This window comes from Gossypium hirsutum, chromosome A01, assembly GCF_007990345.1.
Source record: "Gossypium hirsutum isolate 1008001.06 chromosome A01, Gossypium_hirsutum_v2.1, whole genome shotgun sequence".
NCBI classification, from domain to species: domain Eukaryota; kingdom Viridiplantae; phylum Streptophyta; class Magnoliopsida; order Malvales; family Malvaceae; genus Gossypium; species Gossypium hirsutum.
Genome location: NC_053424.1, coordinates 118541640 through 118559869, shown reverse-complemented (window position 1 = coordinate 118559869; position 18230 = coordinate 118541640). Strand labels below are relative to the sequence as shown.

Below are 18230 nucleotides of genomic sequence, written 5' to 3'. Positions count from 1 at the left end.
TAGCACTTAATTGATATTAGAGTTAATTATGTTAATTAATTATTTTTATGAACAATATTACTTTGCATTAATTATGTAAAATTATATTGCATATTGAATATATTAAAAATGCTTTAATTATGATTATAAATTTTTCTATTATACTATTTGAATTGATAAATTGAAATATTTTAATTATATTTAGTAATTTAAATAATAAATATTATTTTTTGTTAATTATTGTAATTAAAAATATAATATTTAAAAAAATTACTAAATATTAAACGGATAAAATCACATATAACGTATGTGCCATTAGAAGCTAGTACTAATGTCACGAGTTACTTAAACACTAATTTAAGCAAATCAATTTATTATAATAAAATAAAAAAAGTAAAATGGTAAGGTTATATAAGTAATTTAATTAAAAAAACATTTTTCTATTTTTTCTTGAGCTTTTTATTTTTTGGGTATCATTTATATTCGTTTTACAATATATATATATTCGAAGTTTGTGATTGCCCTTTTCAACAATATTATCTCCAAAGTTTGAATTTGCGTTCGAATACAAGGTGTCTTACCACTATATCTAACATTTATTAGTGGTATGAGCTTTTTATGATTGTTGGCATTTTTTCATAATTTTTCCAACATCATAATTGAATAATTTCTTTTCACTTTATTAATTATTTATACATATTTTTTTAGTTTGTCACCTACTTTTTTTATTAAAATTATTTATATTTATATTTATTATTTTTTAAAAAATAATTATGGGTGTTTTTATAAATAAAAGATAATCATTAGTTAATTATCTTTTTACATTATTTTTTCATTTTTATATTGTTTTTTAATGGATTGGGTAGGATTAGTGAAGAATAAAGAGTAAAGTTTAAGTTATTTTGAATTATGAGGTTGATTAGATTTATTAATCACTTTTGAAAATCTTTTAGATTATACTTTTCCCTTGAAGATTATATTTTTTTTGGTTCAAAAAGGAACCGTGTTGGTTTGATGATTAAAGTTTTCACTGTTTCAAATATAGTTTGGGTTTGAGTCGCGCTAATCGCATTACTATTAAGACATTACCCTTCTCTTATAATTCACCCGAAAAAAAAAATTAAAAATACCCTTTTTGTTAAGTCCTTCCTTATTTGGCAAATGGTGCCTACATTTTGTAAAAGACCCCACCCTCCCAACTTGTTAGTTAGCCACTAATAATGTTTCAAAAAGAGCACTTAGCTTAACTTAGCTTAGACATTTTGTAGGACAAGATTAGTCATTAAATCTATATTTGATAATTATGAAAAGTACTTCTTTACTCATTTTCTTTTAGGAGAAAAGAATTGCAATTTGAGTTTAAATTTAAGGTAAATTACCTATTTAGTTACTCGAGTTTACCCGTGTTTTTTTTTTAAATTTTGATCACTCATTTCATAAATTTATTATTTTAATCACTTTTGTTAGATAAGTTGTCAATTTTAATCACTCTACCATTAAAATAGGTTTGATCACCAAACAAAATGCTGACATAACTTGGTATAATAACAGAATTAGCCATTAATGTTTACCCATTTTATTAATTTAATCATAAATATTAAAGATTAAATTTATTTTTTTAATATCAACTGAGGTGTAAATAAGGAAGTTGTTGGGGCATTGGGACTTGACCAACACCATGCAAAGAGCTGGCACAGGATCTCCAGCAAATAATGTTGGATTAACTATGGATTAGCAACCTAATGCAAGCTCATAAACTGACATTACCAATCTTTTCCAAATATATCTCCACTTCTAAATCTTTCTCTCGTGGAAACCCCATGCTAACAGCATCTAATCTTTTTTTATGCACTTCGTTATTACTGCTAATTTAATGCATTGTCTCAAGTTTTTGGAGCATCCTACCGCTAAGTTAGGTTACAAGTTCCAAGTTGAAATTAATTTTGTTGAAGTTAATTGCACTACACTATCTTTTTCAATGATTAATTTTCCATGATTTGTAAGCCCACTAAAGGTGTATACGTTGATTATGAGCTTCAAAACTACTTTATACCCAGAGTAAGGATCAAATTCTCGACCACTGATTAATGTAAGAGAAATCCTTAGCATCTCGTCTAACTCTCGTGGTTACACTAAATCATATTTAAATTTGGTTATTTTTTAACGCACTTTTAAAATATTCTAATTATATATTCAAATTATTGATGTTATATCAATAAGGTTCTTCCGTTATTAAAATCATTAACTTAAGTACTAAAGTAAAATTAGTATTGTAAAAACGGACGTTGTAAAACTCTTGATTTTAAGGTTTTCAAAGTTAAAAAAAAAAACTATTGTTGATTCTCTCTCTTTCGATTTTACTTTATTTTTAGTTTTTAATTTTAAAAGTTATGAGATGACATTTTATTTTTCTTTCAAATTTTTATTTTAAATTATGTCAATTAAACGTGTCATTTAATGATTAAGTTAATAATTTCAATAACGAAAAGATCTGATTGATATAATATCAATAGTTTGAGGATGTAATTAAAAGAAAAATTAAATCTAAAGGTCTTAATTGAAGTCTTACTTGCATTTTTTTAAATATCCGAATCCATGCACGTCACGTGTATTTTTCTCAACAGAGATTAAAGAAACTGTGATAATTAATGCTTGGAATCCTGCAACAGGAAGCTTCATCAGATCCCATGGATGATGCATTTTAATTAACTCAAGCTGTTATTCACTTGCGTGTATATATCTATATATGTATATCTATATATGTATGTGTGTGTAAATATATACACCCAAACTTACCATCAAAGGGCCACAACCAGACCCTAAAAAATGGCTTGGTGTTTTCTTCTCTGCTTGGTGTTGTTGTTCAATGCTTCCATGGCAGTGGCCACTATAAAAAATGGTGAAACCAAGCTCCATCCACAAGCATCGACACCCACGATAAGGACACTTGGAAAGCATGAACCACCAGTTTCTAGCCCATCACAAGCGCTGCCCCATAGTGGCGGAGTAAGCCCCTCTACCACCATTGAAGCAAACAATGGAGAAAACATGGGTGGTTTTGAAGGAAAAGCCGCCGTTCACCTTCAAAAACATCAACATCATTCCATGGACAAATCCATCGCCGGCGGTGGTGTGATCCTCGGAGGTCTTGCCACCACTTTCTTGGTCGCCGTTTTTTGCTATGTAAGAGCCACTCGAAGACACAAATCAGAGATTCATCAAAGTGAAATCACTAAGTGAATTATATATGTGCCGATTTAACACATGAATTTATCAATATAATTATATTTACTATTATGTATATAAATTTTCGAACTGATCCAATATCTCTATCATATCAATTTAAAATATTGTATATATTAATATTTAATGATTGTAAGTATTTTGTATAAATCAAATAATTTAATTTACATCAAATTTATATGAATGGAATATAAAATATGATCGTTAAATTATAAAAATATTAATTATATAAAAATATAAAAAAAAATATAGCAAATAGGAAATGGATTACTGATTATTTAACATTAATGCTGATTTTCTGAATGATTATTGTTTTTGACTATTGATTGATGAAGGGCCTTGACCCATTGTTAAAATTAGTGCCATATATTACTAAGTTTTGTAATTTACTCCCAAGTTTGCCAATTTGCAGAGATATTACAGGCAAAAAAATTTGATAGAAGGGCAAAAATTCAAAACCTAAACCTTCAAATGGTTCTTTGGATTTTAAAATTTTAAAATTATTTTGATTTGGATTAGTGTAGGATTTGAGTTGTTTTGGATATGGATTATTTAAGTTTGAGGCTTAAGTTTTTCGGATTAATCATATGAGGTTCGAATTATTTTGAGTGACTTGGTCCAGGTCAATTTTCAATTTGAGTGAATTTGGATATGAGTTGGAATGGTTTTATGATCAATCAAGTTAAATTGGTTTGGGTTCTGGTTGATTGTGTTAGATTCCAAGTTTAGGTCATAATTGATTGATTTATCCAATTTTAAAGTTAAATTAGGCAAGATTGAAAAATAAATAGGTTCAAATCGGTTAAATTTCTATTATGTCATGGCACACTCATTAGGTAGGGAAAACAAAATTACGCAACAAATATATTTATAAAAAAATGATATAAATAATAAATTAGACTTTGGTTGAAATGTTGAAATATAAATATTCAAAACTTTAAAGGCTTGTCGACTGAGTATTAGCTTGATTGGCATGAGCATTGTTGACAATACAGGAAACATGAGTTCGAGTACGTTGAAGGATATTATCATCCTATTTATGAGTTAGAGGAGAGCTATGGAAAATTCTAAATAAATTTATACGAAATAAACAGTGTGGTTTAAAAGGGTAACCCAAACCTCAATCCTATATAACCCTAAACCCCAAATAACTAAAATTCAAGCCCAAATCCACAGCTTTAGTTGACCTGTCATATCTCTGCTTGCAGCATAAGTTAACTTCACTATAGAACCTCTACGGACACTCAAAAATCTCGAACCTTTCCTTATTCTACAAACTCATTTGATCACTTATCAGACACCCAAATTTTGTAATCGATCAAAAAACAATTTTTTTTCTTCAATATGTCGAACGAGAGATCAGTAATGGCAGTCATTAGAGCGGCGAGACCTTCCTTTAGAAACGACACCGACAAGATCGCTTTTGCCGTTCACGCCGCTTTTCTTTCATCGGGTTTTGTCCTTACCGCCGTCGGTCCTAACGCTTTAGCCGAAAACGTTATCTCCTCGCCATCTACTTGTATTCCTCGTCTTTTCCCCTCTTGATTGTTGCTATATCATTCTTTTATTTTCCTGAGAAAATGGTTTTTTTATTTCTTTTTTTGAAGATGAAGTGGGAATTGATAATTGGAACCAATTTGAGGATCATTACGCGTTTGTTTATGCAAATCCTGATAAAGGATCGAATAAAGTGTTGGTTAAATGTCTTTTAATGAATGGGAAATTGCTTGTTGATGCTTTAGCTCATGGCAGTTCTCAGCCTGTTCATCTTGAAATAGAGTAATTTATCATTTCCCTTTTTTTTCTTTTTTGTATCTATTTTAGTTGAATTTGTGCATAATTTGTTTAAATTTTTTTTTTGGGATTTGTATGGTTATTTTCAGTATTAGTAACTATGTTGGAGAGAATGGAAATGGAAATTACTCTGCTCAGTATAAGAATTTAGATAAGTTGGTGAGTAATTTGGATAAAGAAGTTATATCCAAGTTATATGGTTCGGTTTCGACTTCGGGTTCATCAAGCAATCCATCTAGGTAATTAATTGATCTAACTTTAGGCTTTTAGAATTCTCTAGGAATGAATGATTTTATTTTCCATTTTATGTACCTTGTTCGTTTCGTGTTTTGTAGCTTAGAAACAGGGTCAAGGCGCAATGTGAACGGTGATGGTGTTAGAATAAATGAACCGACAGGCCCTCAGCCTCATCCGTCAGGGTATCTTTTGCATTTTCTTTTTCAATTTCTTTTTTGTTCATTTAACTTTTCAATTTTGGTTTAATCCGGTTTGTAGATAATTGTTTTTGTTCTTTGTTTATGTTTTTCGATTTCTTATTTGCCTTTATGGAACTTCATTACTGAGCTCGCAAGGTTAAGCTTTCATGTTTGTATGGGTAACCAAGTTTCGATTATGCATGATATTCATTGACCAACTTGTAGATTAGGTTTGTTGACAATGTTTAGGTACGTGTAAGATTTCCGGATTTAAGCAATACTTGGTAGTAACTTCCGTCATTTTGGTTTACATTCCTTAAGAGAACAAGCTGTTTGCAGTAGTATAGTGGAACAACAAATCCATGATTCCTCTGATTGCGTATGCAATAGATTTTGTTTTAGATGTTTAGAGGGTTTTTTTCCCGTGTTATGAGTCAGGTTAATTGTCCTCGTATATCCATTATCTTCCTTCTGATAGCTCATATGAACATCAAAATTGTGAAACTTGCTTACAGGGTAGTTATTCCTCCCGTTAATCCGGTAGGTGGTAGATATTTGTTTCCTGGGCCTGGTGCTGGAATGTATCCTACCAGGTACTTTTTCATTGCAAATCAGTATATTAGCAATCACCATTGGTTAGCCGGTTGGTTTTAGTTTCTGACTCGAGCGTGTTTTCATTTGTTAAATGGTTTTCAGGGGTGATTTCGGTGGCGGCGACATGCTTCTAGGTATGCAACATTTCAACTTGTAATTGTGCATATTCACGTAAAACCCTTTGAATTCATGATGTTATAATGTGGAAACAGGACCAAATGATCCTCGTTGGTTCGGTGGACTTGGTGGAGATCACGGTTTCCCTGGCGCACAACCGTGAGCTCTTATCTATCTTCATTACTCTGTTTGTGTTGGCACTGCTTACTTAGTATAAAGATTTTATTTTGGATGGATTTGTTTGAAACAGGGGTGTTCCTCCTGGTGCTCGTTTTGATCCATATGGTCCACCTGGTGTTCCTGGTTTTGAGCCTAATCGATTTATCAGGTACATTGGAACTTGCTAATCGCTGTTTTCGATCCATCGAGTTGATTTCTAACTTATTATGATATAAGCAATAACATGATACCTAATTGCCTTTTCTTGCAGAAATCCGCCACGGAGGCCTGGTGGTGGTACTCATCCGGACCTAGAGCATTTTGGGGGTGGGGATTTTATATAGATTAGAATTTAGGGTCCTTTTGGTTTGTCCATGGATTTGATATCTTTTACTATTCTGTTAAATATAAGTGAAGGATCTAAAGATTATACTTAAAATAATATATTAAGCATGTTAATAGTGCTTTTTCTTTGATAACAAATATACAGCAAATTGAATAGTATGTTAATTGCTTTTGTAACTCTCCCTTTTTATGTTCCTCCATTGCCTTTGTCTATGTTGAGCTTTGTACTTATAAACTTAAAAGTATCTCATTGCTCTTGCAACAATTAGGAGGATGTGAGTTCATGTGTGTTATAAGCGTGTTTTTCTTTTGATTAATGTGTTTAGAGAAGTTATGGGTTGAGGTGTAATCAAGCCGAATCAAGCTCAAATACGGTCAAGCTTAACTTAAAATTTGGATTTCAATAATTGGCTTGAGCTTGATTGAACATTTGTTTTTGAGCTCAAGCTCAATTAAGCTCGTTTATTAATTTTTGTACTTGATGATTAAGTTTAGAGTTACTAATATATATTAATGGTAATAACTTAATCATGATGAATTTAAGTCAAAACACTTACAATAAAATTACCATATGAAATATAAATAAAATTTAATATAAATTAAATTAAATTAAATAATCTGTAACCGGTAATTGGGGAAAGAGAAACGTCGATACCGCATTGGGTAGCAATTAAAGGTACTCGCGCTGTGAATGAGTCAGATGTGCCAATATTTGCTAATGCATTAACAAGGCACTCGCATGTAGCCTATCGGTTGTCTTTGGTCTGTGCTTTGTAAGCAATAGCTTGAGCACCCAAGCAACATGCTCGCGATGGATTATCTGCAGCACCGTTGCCAGTCAAGAAGCTTGTTGGGGTTTTGGGACATTTTATTTGGAGGAAGTATGAACTTTAGTCAGGAACTTAAGCAACAATGTAATGAATCTAGATATAGAATGAAGAAAACTTGAAAATTCAAGTTTGAGATTTGAGCTCGAAAAACAGAATGAAAGCAAAGAAAGAGAGAGTATTTTGGATGAAATTCTAATGAATTTTCATTACAATGAACTTTGGCATGAAACCATTACATATACCAGACAATGGCTAGTCAAAAACAACAAATACATCACCTAAACATTACCTAACTCCACTTAATTCATTGGAACTAGATAAATTTGACTTGCACACTTAAGCAAAGCTGGTAATCAGCTCTTTTACCATCAAGTTACATCAATTGTCATCCAAACATAGTTCAAAATAAACTAGATTACAAAACATTGTTAAAAGTAACAAAATGAAACTGAGATGGAACAGTAGCATTAACATCCTCAGTTGTATGTATTTCATCTGGCAATGCTGCAGCAGCTACTTCTTCATATTTCATTCGTAAGACTTATGTGCATGAATTCTTACGTGCATGAATTTCTCCTTGGTTGCATGAGCTGCATGGAGGGCCATTCTCTAACACTCCTCCTTGGTCTCCATGCTGCTAACTCCTAACTGTTTCCTTAATTTGATAAACCTTGACACACCAAGAGCCTTTGTGAAGATGTCAGCAATTTGTTCTTCAGAATTGCAATGAATCAGCTCCACCTCTTGAGCTTGTTCCATCTCCCTTACCACATGTAGCTTGATGCTAAAATGCTTAGTTCTACCATGGAAGACAGGGTTCTTTGCAATTGCAACAGCAAATTTATTGTCACAAAAGATCTCTGTTGCTTCCCTTTGATGTAGGTTCAAATCAGCTAGGATTTTTCTCAGCCAAATGGCTTGATTAACAGTATTTGCAGCTGCAACAAGATTCTACTGCTGATTGAGCCACTATCGATTGCTTCTTTGAACTCCAGCAGAAGATTGCTGAGCCTATTGTGAATGCATAACCAGAAGTGCTTTTCATATCATCTTTTGAACCAGCCCAGTCACTGTCAGTATAGCCTATCAGTTTCAAATTTTCAGTTTTTCTAAACTATATCCCATGGCTCAAAGTACCCTTGATGTACCTAAACACTCTTTTTGCTGCTTGAAAATGCTGTGTGTTGCAGCAATGCATGAATCTCGATAGCATACTTACAACAAACATGATATATGGTCTAGTAGCTGTTAAGTGCAATAAGCAACCACCTAGACTCCTATAAGAAGATTCACTGACCTGTTCATGGTCCCCTTGGCTTGACAGCTTCATTCCAATAGCCATAGGTGTGCTTGTTGGCTTGCAATTCTCCATAGAGAACTTACTTAAGATTTTTGCAGCAAATGTCTTCTGTCCCAAGAAGATTCTACTTTGTGTTTGCAACACCTCCATTCCAAGGAAATATGTCATTTGCCCCAAATCAGACATCTCAAACATGTCTTTCATTTTGGCCTTAAAATCAGCTAATATAATCTGGTCTCCTCCTGTTACTAAGAGATTATCAATATAAAGGGACACAATGAGCTGTGTTTCAGCTTATTCCTTCTTGACATATAGTGTTAGTTCACTGATGTTTTTTTCGAATCCTAAGCTAATCAGGTAGCTATCAAGCTTAGCATACCAAGTTCTAGGAGCTTGTTTCAGGCCATACAAGGCGTTCTTCAGTTTGTACACTTTGTGCTCTTCACCAGGCACTTTGAATCCTTCAGGTTGTAATTCTACATAAATTTTTTCTTTAAGGAATCCATTGAGAAAGGCTGACTTCACATCCAGTTGATGTATGATCCATTGCTTTTGTGCAGCCAAAGCAATTAACAATCTGATTGTATCAAGTCTGGCTACTGGTGCAAAAGTTTCCATGTAGTCCAGACCATATCGTTGACTGAACCCCTTGACAACTTTCAGCTTGTTTAAACTGCCATCAGCATTCTGTTTTGCTCGATAGACCTATTTGACACCAATGGTCTTTCTATTGGTAGGTCTTTCAGTCAGCTCCCATGTCTGATTCTTCTGAATCATCTTAATTTCATCAATCATGGCTTGCTTCCACCCTTCATTAGCTTCAGCTTCTTCAAAACTTGTTGGCTCCACTATAGCAACTTGTGCTCTTTCATAAATTTCAGCTAAGGGTCTGGTCCTTCTAATTGGCACATCATCTATGCTTATTTCTAGACCAACTTGATCAGGTTCAATCTGACCTGCTATGAGTTCTTCAGAAACATCCTGGGGTTCATTTCTTTCCCAACTCCAGTATGCCTTCTCATCAAACACTACACCCTTGCACACTTGGACTTTGTTTGTTGAAGGATCCAAGATCCTATATCCTTTCTTGATTGAGTTGTAGCCTACCAGAATACCAGGTTTGGCCCTTTTTGACAACTTGTCCCTTTTCACACCTGGTACATGGCTATAACATAGGCAACCAAAGACCTTCAAATGAGCCAATGATGGCTTAAACCTGAACCAGGCTTCAAATGGAGTTTTATGGTCCAATGCCTTGGTTGGTAGCCTGTTCTGAATATAAACAGCAGTATTAACTGCTTCAGCCCACATGGTCTTGGGCAAATTCTTCTGAAATAGCAAACATTTGGCCATATCCATCAAGTTTCTATTTTTCCTTTCACTTACACCATTTTATTGAGATGTATAAGTGTTGGTGAGCTGGTGTTTAATGTCTGCTTCATTGCAAAAGGTATTAAACCCGGATGAAGTATACTCAGTCCCATTGTTTGACCTCAAGATCTTCAACTTACAACCTGTTTTAGTCTCTACTGCAGCTTTAAACTTCAAAAATACAGAAGTTACCTCTGACTTGTTCTTCAAGAAGTAAATCCAATAGTATCTTGTAAAATCATCAATGAAAAGAATGAAATACTTGCTGTCATTCAATGATTGAGTGTTCATGGGGCCACACACATCAGTGTGTACTAGCTGCAGCTTATCTGAAGCTCTCCAGGTTGATTTTACAGGAAATGGCTGTCTAGCTTGTTTTCCTATCTGACAGACCTTACAAATATCCTCTTTTTTCAACTGTGTTAGTGAAATTTTCAACCAATTCTTCACTGACCATTTGAGCGATCGATCTAAAATTGGCATGACCAAGCCTTTGGTGCCAGAGCTTGGAATCTTCAATAGAGGCAGTGAAGGCTGAGTTTGAGTCATTTTGCCAGTTGACTTCAAGGCATTTATAAGTCATAGTGACTGACATGAGGTTTGATCCATTTGGATCAGCAATTTGGCACTCCTTGCCCTTGAACACAACTGAATAGCCTTTCTCCAGCAATTGAGCAATGCTGAGAAGGTTCCTATCAATCTCAGGTACTAGCAATACATTTGAGATGATTTTGTTGCTTGTGGGAGTGCATATCTGCACATCCCTGTTTCCTTCAACCTTGATAAACTGCCCATTACCAATTTTCACCTTGGTTTTGCAGCTTCTGTCCAAGGTTTTGAAAATTGTTGCATCTGGTGACATGTGGTTAGTGCAACCACTGTCTAAAAGCCATCCTTTTGAGCCCTTCTTCTGGCCAGCTGAGCATGACACAGTAAAGACCCGCTCCTCATGGTCACTACTATCTTCAGCCACTTGAGCTTCAATATTTTTCTGTTGTGCTTGATTTTCCCTAGGTCTGCCTAAAGACCCGCTCCTCATTGTCACTACTATCTTCAGCCACTTGAGCTTCAATATTTTTCTGTTGTGCTTGATTTTGCAGCTTCTGTCCAAGGTTTTGAAAATTGTTGCATCTGGTGACATGTGGTTAGTGCAACCACTGTCCAAAAGCCATCCTTTTGAGCCATTCTTCTGGCCAGCTGAGCATGACACAGTAAAGATCCGCTCCTCATGGTCACTACTATCTTCAGCCACTTGAGCTTCAATATTTTTCTGTTGTGCTTGATTTTGCCTAGGTCTGCCTTTGTTTTTGCAAACCCTTTCAACATGCCCCTTTTTTCTTGCAATATTGACATAGAGCATCTGGTCTAAACCAGCATCTATCTTCTGGATGACCAGGCTTAGGTCGATTTTTCAAGTCTTTTTGCCTTTGTAGCCATTGGTGCTCGATGCAGCTTTGGCATTGGCTTGGAAAGCACCTTCTTGGTGCTCCTCCATCCTGCTAGCTCTCCTTTGCTCTTGAGCATAAAGAGCATTGATAAGCTCAGTTAAGGAAATGCTTGCTAGGTCTCTTGAATCCTCAAGGGATGAGATTTTTGCCTTATATCTTTTAGGCAATGTTGAGAACACCTTCTCCACTATCCTTGCCTCACTAAACTATTCTCCAAGCAATCTTATGCTGTTTACCACAGCCATGATTCTATCTGAGTCCTGCTTCACTGTTTCTTCCTCCTTCATCTTCAAATTTTCAAAATTTTTTCTCAGATTCAACAACTGCTGCTGCCTTGTCCTTTTTGTACCTCGGAACTCCTCCTTGAGCTTGTCCCAAGCTTGCTTTGGAGTCTCACAAGCCATGATTTTGGTGAAGATAACATTAGACACATAGTTCTGAATGCAGGACATGGCTTTGTGCCCTTTGGTCCTCTCATCTGCGTGCTGCCTGATTTGAGCCACTGTGGGATTGGCTCTGAGTGGAGCTGGCTCAACATCTGAATTGACAACCTTCCACAAACCAAATGCTTGCAGATAGGTCTTCATTTTTACTACCCATATGTGGTAGCCTTCTCCGTTGAACACTAGTGGTGGCACTAGTGAGAATCCTGATGAAGACATGGTTTTACAGGTCCACTAAGAATTTGGCTCTAGATACCAATTGTTGGGGTTTTGGGACACTTTATCCGGAGGAAGTATGAGCTTCAGTCTGGAACTTAAGCAACAATGTAATGAATCTGGATATAGAATGAAGAAAACTTGAAAATTTAAATTTGAAATTTGAGCTTGAAAAACAGAATGAAAGCAAAGAAAGAGAGAGTATTTTGGATGAAATTCTAATGAATTTTCATTACAATGAACTTTGGCATGAAGCTATTACATATACCAGACAATGGCTGGTCAAAAACAACAAATACATCACCTAAACATTACCTAGCTCCACTTAATTCTTTGGAACTAGATAAATTTAACTTGCACACTTAAGCAAAGCTGGTAATCAACTCTTTTACCATCAAGTTACATCAATTATCATCCAAACATAGTTCAAAATGAACTAAATTACAAACCATTGTTAAAAGTAACAAAATGAAACTGAGATGAAACAGTAGCATTAACATCCTCAGTTGTATGTATTTCATCCGGTAATGTTGCAGCAACTACTTCTTCATATTTCATCCACAAGACTTATGTGCATGAATTTCTCCTTAGTTGCATGAGCTTCATGGAGGGCCATTCTCTAACAAAGCTGAGGCATGGGAGTAAGTCTATGGAAACTTCAGTGCAGGAAGCTGGTATGGAGATAAACCGTTAAGGAATTGCTTTCCCCGTCTGTTTTGACTTGCAAAAGATAAATGTGCAAGAGTAGCGGATTATATCATTGACTTTTCTTTGGTGCATGATCAGTGGGACAGGATGTTCCATAGGAGTTTGCTGGAATGAGAAAAGTCTCTACTTGTTGCATTGAAGGATAAAATTTCCAAAATGACAGTAAAATGGACTCTTTGATATGGAATCATGAGACGTCGGGGGTAGTTCACGGTCCATAAATTGTATCAGTTGTTATCGAATATTGCAGATTCGGGTGGTGATAATAGAGTGAAATTCGTATGGAATTTGAAGATACCTCCAAAGATGCAATGTTTGTTTGTGGATGGCTATGTTGTACAGGATTCCTTCGAAAGAGTTTCTGATCCGCTGAGGTATGGTTCTTGATTATTCTCTTTGCTTATGTCCATGGTGTTGCTGCGAAGTAGAGTCTACCAACCATGTTCTTTTTTCTTGTTCTTTAATCCGTCCATTTTGGGGATGGTGGGGAATTGAAGGCTGCCTTCCAGAAATGATTTTTTATTTGAATGTGTGGCTGTGCACTTTCGAGGATTGATTCGACATATTTGTTGCATGGCTGTTATCTGTCTCTTTGGTTGGCTTGAAATGATATAATCTTTCGTAAGAAAACTATTTCTTTCGAAGCTCTTTGGTTGCATTTTCGGGAGCCATGGATGCAAGTTGGTGGGACTGCTCTTGGTCTTGCATTGCTCCATCTATTTCGAGGACTAACAGTTTGAATGCTGCCTGAATTCCTCCTGATGCGGGTAGTCTCAAATTTAATGTGGACGGAGCTTCGAGAGGGAACCCGAAAAGAGGAGGTTGGGGGGCTGTACTTAGAGACGACAGTGGAAAGCTCCTTTCTTTGTTTTCGTGACCTTTGGATGAGGTGGACTGTAACTTTGCTGTATTGGCAGCTATAAAAAATGCTTGGGTGTCTAAGAAGAATCTGATAGTTGAGTCAGACTCGATGTTCGCAAGAAAGAATTATATGAAATAAGGAGGCAACGTTCTGTATCCATTTTTTAATAATTTTAGGTCATATCAATATTTTTATCTTGAAAAGAATAATATCTCTCTTTCACACCATCCTTTCTCTGATGTTGGCTATACCATGGTGCTGCAACCAGTCTCTTCGCCCATGGGAGTTTGCTGAATTATTTAAAACCCGACTGGTGCCCTTGCGAATAATCATTATTTTAAATTTTGAACAGGCTTTTTTTCATAATTTTTGTAATTAAATTTTTTATTTATGATTTCTAAAATAATTATTTTAGATTACAAATTATTCTAAATAAAAGAGCTAAACCAAAAGCATGATGGAAAAACATAAAAACGACATTAAAACCCTAAGAAATAAACTTAATGTAATCCTAAGAATCTTTTCTTTCAAGCATTTGCTTGAACCAACATGCTGATAACTTAGAATATCTCTTGAGATCATTATGGTCAACGTAAACCAAACCAAATCTTGAAGTATAACCCAATAACCATTCAAAATTGTCAAGAATTGACCAAGCAAAGTAGCCACTAACATTGGCTCCATCATCCATAGCTCTTTTCAATTCCTTCAAATAACTTCTATAAAAGTTCACTCTATTGCTATCATATAACGATTCTGGAAATGTGAGATTGCCAGGATCATCCATTCCTGCCATTAATTAGCAAAACAAAATAAGTTTAAATACAATTGCTTTAAATATATAAAAAAAGGACAAACAAATAGATTATATTGGAGCTAAAAGATGCATTATCTCACCATTTTCGGAAATAATTATATTAGGATTACCATAACGTTCTTTGACATATGTTACAACTTTATACATACCCCATGGAACTTCGTATAACCATTCCGAGTGAGCCTGCATTTCTTGTGCATTAGTATTAACATTTGTACATGCCCCATGAAACTTCATATAAATAGTAAAAAAACATTACAAGTTTAAAAAAATTGACATAATAATTACCCGACGACCAATTGGCACTCCATTGCGTTCATCTATTAAATGCAAACATATATAAATTAGTAAGTTTATATTATGGTAATAATAAAAAAGTGTGTTGGTGGAAAAATAAAGGATGAAGAAGTACAAGCAAAACCAGCATTCCAATCTTGTTGATAACCAGTAACATTGGATGGAGGTCGACGTGGGTCATATATATAGCAAGAAGTATAATGGTTTAGACAAAGGATATCGAAAGAATTTTTCACTTTCTCCACTTCACTTTTGGTGAATTTCGGAAGCCTTTCTCTCACAATTTTTTGCATTGTTCTTGGATATTTTCCATAAACTAGAGGGTGCAAAAACCTACAAAATCAAAATCACAATAATTTTAAAGATTATACGTCAATAACAATATGTTTTGGATATGAATTTTTGCAAGAAAATGAAGCTATAGCAACAAGGACATCATGTTAAAGGTTTTACCATCCAATATGAAAGTCTCTTGCTCTTTGTGCAGCGTAGTAGTCAGCTTTAGATCTTGTTAAAGGTTCATACCAAACAAAATCCAAGAAAATACCAATTCTTCCATTCTATTTAGCCTGTAAAAAAAAGCTCGTCAATTTCATTCAAATATGTATATTAGATTATATATCAACATAAATCGATTAAGAACCAAAATCTTGAAATGAGTACTTGATATTTTTCACGATATCTTTTAACAGCTTCAGCGTGACTTAGAATCAAATGATGTGCTGCAATATAAGGCTCGGTGGCAGAGTTTCCATCAGTGCAATTTCCAAATTGCTTTGAACATCTATTAGGAGGATTGATGCCGTTATCGAAACCAAGAGCAGCAACCACCCTTGGTTCATTGAATGTCATCCAAGTCTTAACTCTATCACCAAATGTCTTGAAACAAAACTCCGCATAATCAGCAAAATCTTGGCTACAAAATCCAAAACACAGTCATTTTTTCAATAATTTAATCAAATTTTCTCAAACATTAGCCTTTCTCTAAGAAAAATATTAGTTGTCTTTGAACTTACATAACTTGTCTATCTAGCAAACCTAGATATTTTTCTTGAAGTGCTAGTGGCAAATCGTAGTGATACAAATTTGCATGCGGAGTGATTCCTGCATTCATGCCACAAATTACAAATTTCACTCGATTCACAAAGGCATAGTTATAATGCTATTATGTGTCTTCTCTAAAAATTTTCTTTTATCAAGCCATTGAAAATAATAGATTCTGATATGCTCAAGATGTAGACACACACCTTTTTCAAGCAAATAGTCAATTAATCTATTATAGTAGGCAACTCCTTTCCAGTTTACCTCTCCTGTCCCATCTATATCATGAATTTTTCAATAATTAGTTTCAAAATGTATATGGTAATTATTTTAACTTAGTTTATTGTTGATATGATCAAGTTAAATAGTATATATACTTGGAAAAATTCTCGACCATGAGATCGAAAATCGATAGGCGTCAAAATTCAACATTTGCATCAAGTCAACATCTTCCTGCAAACGAGAAGAATGTCAATTAGTAATGTTAAAATTAGAAACATGGGAAGTTTTAAACCTTAATAAGAGACTAATTGCTTTTCTGAAAAAAAGATACCTTATAGTGATGATATTGATCAATAGAAACTTCACCAGTATCGTTATTTGCAATATGACCTATTTCAAGTCAGATCATATCTTTTAGAATTAGAATAAAATGGTTCAAAAATAAGGAAAAATAGAAACAATTTTATTTAACCTGGACTTTTAACAAACGCATCCCATATACAAGGCCCTCTACCATCTTCACTAGCCATTCCTTCCACTTGATATGCTGATGCTGCTGTTCCAAATAAAAATCCCTCTGGAAAGCTATCTCTGCTCAAACCTCCGGTATCAAAATGTTGTTGTTGTGCAATGGCATTTGCATGTAAAGATGTGCTAACAAAAATGGAAGATAGTAAAATTACTAAAGCCTTCATGTTGGTTAATGTGTAGTCTTCTTAATGAATAGAAAACCTCCGTATCAATCCATATTTATATAGGTGAGGGATTGAAATTTTAATATCAAATATATTTAAATCAAATATAAAAATAAATTATAATTGATCATAATCTTATAAAAATGAAATTAAATAAAAACAGAATTTGACCAAATCTAAAATCCAATAATCCAAGATTTTCTTAAACGTTAAAATAAATTTTATTGACAATTTAATAATTTGACTTGTTCTTAACTTTATTTTCATGGAAGAAAATCATGGAAAATATAATATTCTTTAATTTGTTACAAACATTCCAAAATATTTCAAGAAATTCCAATGAAAATTCAACAAAAACTTCATAAAAATCACTTAAAATTTTAACAATGTCAATATAAATATTAATGTTGTTGCCTATTAATGTAGGATCTTTATGTCTGTTTTACGATCCATATTCGGGGTTTGTGGCTGATCTTCCCAACAATGTCGTTTTCAAAATTCGAACTTAGAGTGCAATATACCTTACCATTACATTCAACCATTTGTTGGTAACTATGAGGTTCTTTAAAAGATATTCATTTTTCTTAGAAGACTATATCAAGGATATCCGTGTTTATCCTATTTAATATTAAAGATGTTATTGAGCTGAGTTCAAGAGAATTAAAGCTTCATATTGATTTTGAGACAAGATTAAATCTAATAGAAGTCTTGTCATTGATTTTGAGACGAGATTGAGACAACGCTTATCTTATTGTTTAGTTTCCAAAAATACTTTCAAGGGAAAGTCTTAGTGAATAGTGATTTAATTTGTGTATAGAAGTGAGGTTGTACCTTTAAGGTGAAAGTCTTAATGGATAGTAGTATATATATGGTGTATAAAAATGAGGTTTCAATTTGGTAAATGAGTGGACTTTAATCACATCATGTATAAGTTAATTGGTTCAATTTTGGTATTAGTCTTTGTACTTTAGAAAAGTTGTGAGTTTAATCCCTATACTTGAATTTGATCAAATTCGGTCCCTATACTTTTTAAATCGGTCAATATTAACTCCTATACTTTTCGAATTTTGAAAATTTAATCCTAACTCAAACAATAACAATTAAATCCATTTGGTTAAATTCAATTATTAGCCTTATATTATATGTATAATTGTAGATCTAATTCTTTAATTAAAAAATAAAATAAAAATTGTAGATCTAATTCATATTCTTCAATTGAATCATTCCAAGTTCTTATACTTTTCAAAATTTGAAAATTTAGTTTTGACACAAATGCCAGTCGCTAATCTGTTAACTAATTTTTTAGTGAGTAATGTAAAAATAATAAACTGAT

General features: G+C 33.8%; 2 protein-coding genes across 2 annotated transcripts; one reads left to right on the top strand and one right to left on the bottom strand.

The window, feature by feature from the left end:
• Nucleotides 1-4387: 4387 nt before the first annotated feature.
• Nucleotides 4388-6785, top strand: LOC107957994 (probable proteasome inhibitor). The gene is made up of 9 exons (XM_016893633.2): nucleotides 4388-4741; nucleotides 4830-5001; nucleotides 5106-5255; nucleotides 5352-5435; nucleotides 5948-6025; nucleotides 6129-6160; nucleotides 6239-6302; nucleotides 6394-6471; nucleotides 6574-6785. The coding sequence occupies exons 1-9, from the start codon at nucleotides 4567-4569 to the stop codon at nucleotides 6644-6646; spliced, it is 906 nt and encodes a 301-aa protein (XP_016749122.1). The 5' UTR covers nucleotides 4388-4566; the 3' UTR covers nucleotides 6647-6785.
• A 7409-nt stretch (nucleotides 6786-14194) lies between these two features.
• On the bottom strand, nucleotides 14195-16923 carry LOC107960698 (beta-glucosidase 44). Its single transcript, XM_041115513.1, has 11 exons — nucleotides 16675-16923; nucleotides 16534-16592; nucleotides 16358-16433; nucleotides 16187-16258; nucleotides 15956-16043; nucleotides 15603-15855; nucleotides 15393-15499; nucleotides 15055-15272; nucleotides 14931-14962; nucleotides 14723-14825; nucleotides 14195-14614 (listed from the first exon to the last, which is right to left on the bottom strand). Exons 1-11 carry the CDS (start codon nucleotides 16895-16897, stop codon nucleotides 14337-14339), a joined length of 1509 nt encoding a protein of 502 aa, XP_040971447.1. The 5' UTR covers nucleotides 16898-16923; the 3' UTR covers nucleotides 14195-14336.
• Between the last annotated feature and the right edge of the window lie 1307 nt (nucleotides 16924-18230).